Source organism: Mesocricetus auratus, unplaced genomic scaffold (genome assembly GCF_017639785.1).
Source record: "Mesocricetus auratus isolate SY011 unplaced genomic scaffold, BCM_Maur_2.0 Super-Scaffold_100008, whole genome shotgun sequence".
NCBI classification, from domain to species: Eukaryota; Metazoa; Chordata; class Mammalia; order Rodentia; family Cricetidae; genus Mesocricetus; species Mesocricetus auratus.
In genome coordinates this window covers 8690265-8693381 of record NW_024429192.1, presented here as the reverse complement: position 1 = coordinate 8693381, position 3117 = coordinate 8690265, and the positions used below count along the sequence as shown (strand labels likewise).

At 41.5% G+C, this 3117-nt stretch overlaps 1 protein-coding gene across 1 annotated transcript; it reads right to left on the bottom strand.

Moving 5' to 3' along the window:
• Positions 1–352: 352 nt before the first annotated feature.
• On the bottom strand, positions 353–2565 carry Cldn8 (claudin 8). The gene has a single exon (XM_013116129.3). The coding sequence runs from the start codon at positions 2385–2387 to the stop codon at positions 1710–1712; it is 678 nt and encodes a 225-aa protein (XP_012971583.1). The 5' UTR covers positions 2388–2565; the 3' UTR covers positions 353–1709.
• Between the last annotated feature and the right edge of the window lie 552 nt (positions 2566–3117).

Genomic DNA, 3117 nt, shown 5'->3' with positions numbered 1-3117 from the left:
GTTCTGGTTTATTTCAGCTCCTAGTAAGTGTCTTGACCCAAAAGACCAAATTGCCCAGGGAAGATAAGCACTTAAAATAGTGACATCGCCCAGATGGGAGCAATAGCTAAAGTTTTTCCAACTTGTTAGCTACTTGAACACTTAATATCACAAAGGTTGGTCCATGGACTAAATCTACTAAAATATCAGGAGCATTCATTGAAGACTTTGGCAGTGCAGCTGCCTCAAGTCTTCGACTAGTGCGATTGGCAATCAATGAACTATTTTGGGGTTTTCTCATTTGTGAATTGAAACAACTATGTGTTACAATGGTCTAATAATACACTTCCCATAAATGTGATACATGCTCCCAAACCATTCAACATTGCTTTTAATTCGTATTAATTCTCAGAAGTTGAAATCCACATGGACAACTAAAACATGATGATTACATTCACAATATTTACAACAAATACATTCCCTTGGACCTAAGTACAACTTAACCTATTATCAAAATATTATATTCATCAAATATTAGTGCATGTGTATAAGCATTTTAAGATAAACTGATTTTAAATCATTCACTACACTCAAAAATGAACATATAATCTATGTTCAAAAATTTTTAAAAGTCAAGTTTAAAAACTTTTTCAAAGAAATAAAAAGAATGCAAATATAAGAATACTATATTGATACAAAAAGATGCAAGTTATCAATATAAAATACACAAAGCAAATAACACATATAGTCATGTTATTAATACAGTCATATATATAAAATTTGAAACTGGATTAACAGTCATCATCTTTCTCCTTCATTTACACTGATAAATTCCGCAAAGCTATAAACAAATAGCCCTTGAACATTCCCTTATGTATGTGACTTCATTTGAAAAACAATACATTCTTCTCTAATCTTAAAGGTTAAAATAAATTAATTTTCCTAACCACTGTTTTGTCTCTTTTTGCAGCACAGCCTTGGAAAAGTAGCTTGAATAAAAATATTTAGACAAAATATCTGTTCTAAATTTTAAAAGATATTAACTTAATAACCAACCAACCAACCATAACAAAACAAAACAGAAAGCTAGCCTCTGGAACAAAAGGATGAGGGTGATGGAATTTCTAACTCCTACAGGCTGCAAAGCAGGCTATCAGAAAGCCACTTAGTTTCCTTTACACCAATGATTACAGCCATTTTAACCTTCACTATAAACAGAGTACACTAATCCTTAAGCTGGTTTTAGGTAATTAATTAGGCCCTCTTCCCTTTCATCCCCCAGTTCCCCTTGAAAAGCAATAGCTGATTTGTATTTATTCAGTGTAATGGATTGACATTTCACTTTAAATAGAACCACATAAGCCTGTCTCAATTTGGGTGAGATATAACCGCCACCCTAATCTACTGGTAGAATGCCATGACACAGAGAAATCACAGCTTAAACCAACAGCCTTTAGATGTGCCTTTTTAGAGAAACTGATAAAAGGAGAAGCTGTGCAAACCATTTTAGGAAACAAACGACTATGCTCTCTAGAACAATTGAAGCAGTGTGCATAATACCTCATTCTGCTACAATCATTTATAGAATCATAGACGGTGCATATTTCCTGTAATGAGACTTAGGCAGTTAAGCAAAGTAAATGGATACACCGTGGGTTCCATTTCTTGAAAATAGTGGCTGGTTCAGTGATTTGCTTGGCTGTATAGGTACAGTTAACACACACACACAACTACACATACTGACTTTTGGAGTATATGCTCGGGGATCTCTTTTCTGCGTGGAAACTCCTTTGAGTGGTGCGATGGGATGGTACCGAGTATCTGTAACTGCTCCTCTTCTCCGTGCAACAAAATACGCAAGAGAAAAGCGCTCCTCCGGCAATCAGCACCAGTGCTGTGGTCCAGCCGATGTAGAGGGCTTCTCCAAGCTCACGCTTTTGAGCTACTTCCACCAGCGGGTTGTAGAAGTCTCTTATGATGGCACTGGCAACCCAGCTGACAGGGATTAGCACCACCAAGCCGGTGATGATGAAGATGATCCCGGCCGTCAGCAGAATGCGGCTTTTCACATTCTCATCATCCCCGGTGCACCTTGTGCACTTCATTCCCAGGACGGCTGTCATGAAAGCCAAGAAGGACAGCACAGAGGCAGCACACATGAGTCCTCTGGATGCCTGGAGGTCCGGAGTCAGCGCCAGCAGGGAGTCGTAGACCTTGCACTGCATTCTGATATTGGCGTGCCTCATGCAGTTCATCCACAGGCCCTCCCACAGGTTCTCAAACACCACAATGTTACTTTCAATGAAGGCAGACACTCTCCACTGAGGCATGATGGTCACCGCCACTGTGCCCACCATGCCAACACCACCGAGCACCAGGCCAGCCATTTGAAGAGCGTAGGTTGCCATGGTCTTCCCGAGGTTTGTCCAACTGGAGTGCCGAACAGGTCAGGTAGGGCTACTCCCAAGCAGAAATCCGTGAGCCTTGGGAGGGAACAGTGGTCATGTAGAAATGAGCTCAGAGAGCAGTGGTTTCTTCAAATAACAATGGCTTGGCTTTGCTCTTTCTAGCTAGATCAAATCCAGTGCAGGCTGGTGAGACACTCCCCCCATCTCCCCCCCCTCCCTTGCTGGAACAGTAAACTTGCAAATCAGGTGGGGCAACTTTCTTAGCCAATAACAGGGGGATGGGAGCTCAGGTGTGTCTAAATCAACTCTGGATACTTGGGAAGGCTGGACTTGCAAATAAACATTCTTTGTACTTCTCTCTCTCTTTTTTTTTTTCTAAGAAGACAGCAGTATGTTTACCCAGAGGCATAATTATGAGTGTTTGCACAATCAGCAAGGACAGAGCCAGTGTCTCCTAGCAAAAGAGGCACCGCTCCTGCTGGCACAGATAATCCTGACCCTCAGTTGCTTTGAGGAGGCTCCAGTAAACCCCCTTCCTGTGGATTCTGCAGGGGTGGCTCCAAGGCCAAATTAAAGGAGAATAGAGGATTGACATTGTTCATACCTGAGAAACCACATTCTTTGGGACCCATGTGGTCTGGATGGTTGATTCAATTTGTCTACAACTTCAAAGTGAGCTCTCCCAAGGTGAGTTCAGCCAGGAGAGCATGCCAAAAGCCAAAAGCTAGGC

Coding starts and splice junctions, on each gene's coding strand:
- Cldn8 (XM_013116129.3), bottom strand. CDS start 2,387: ATGGCAACCTACGCTCTTCAAATGGCTGGCCTGGTGCTCGGTGGTGTT.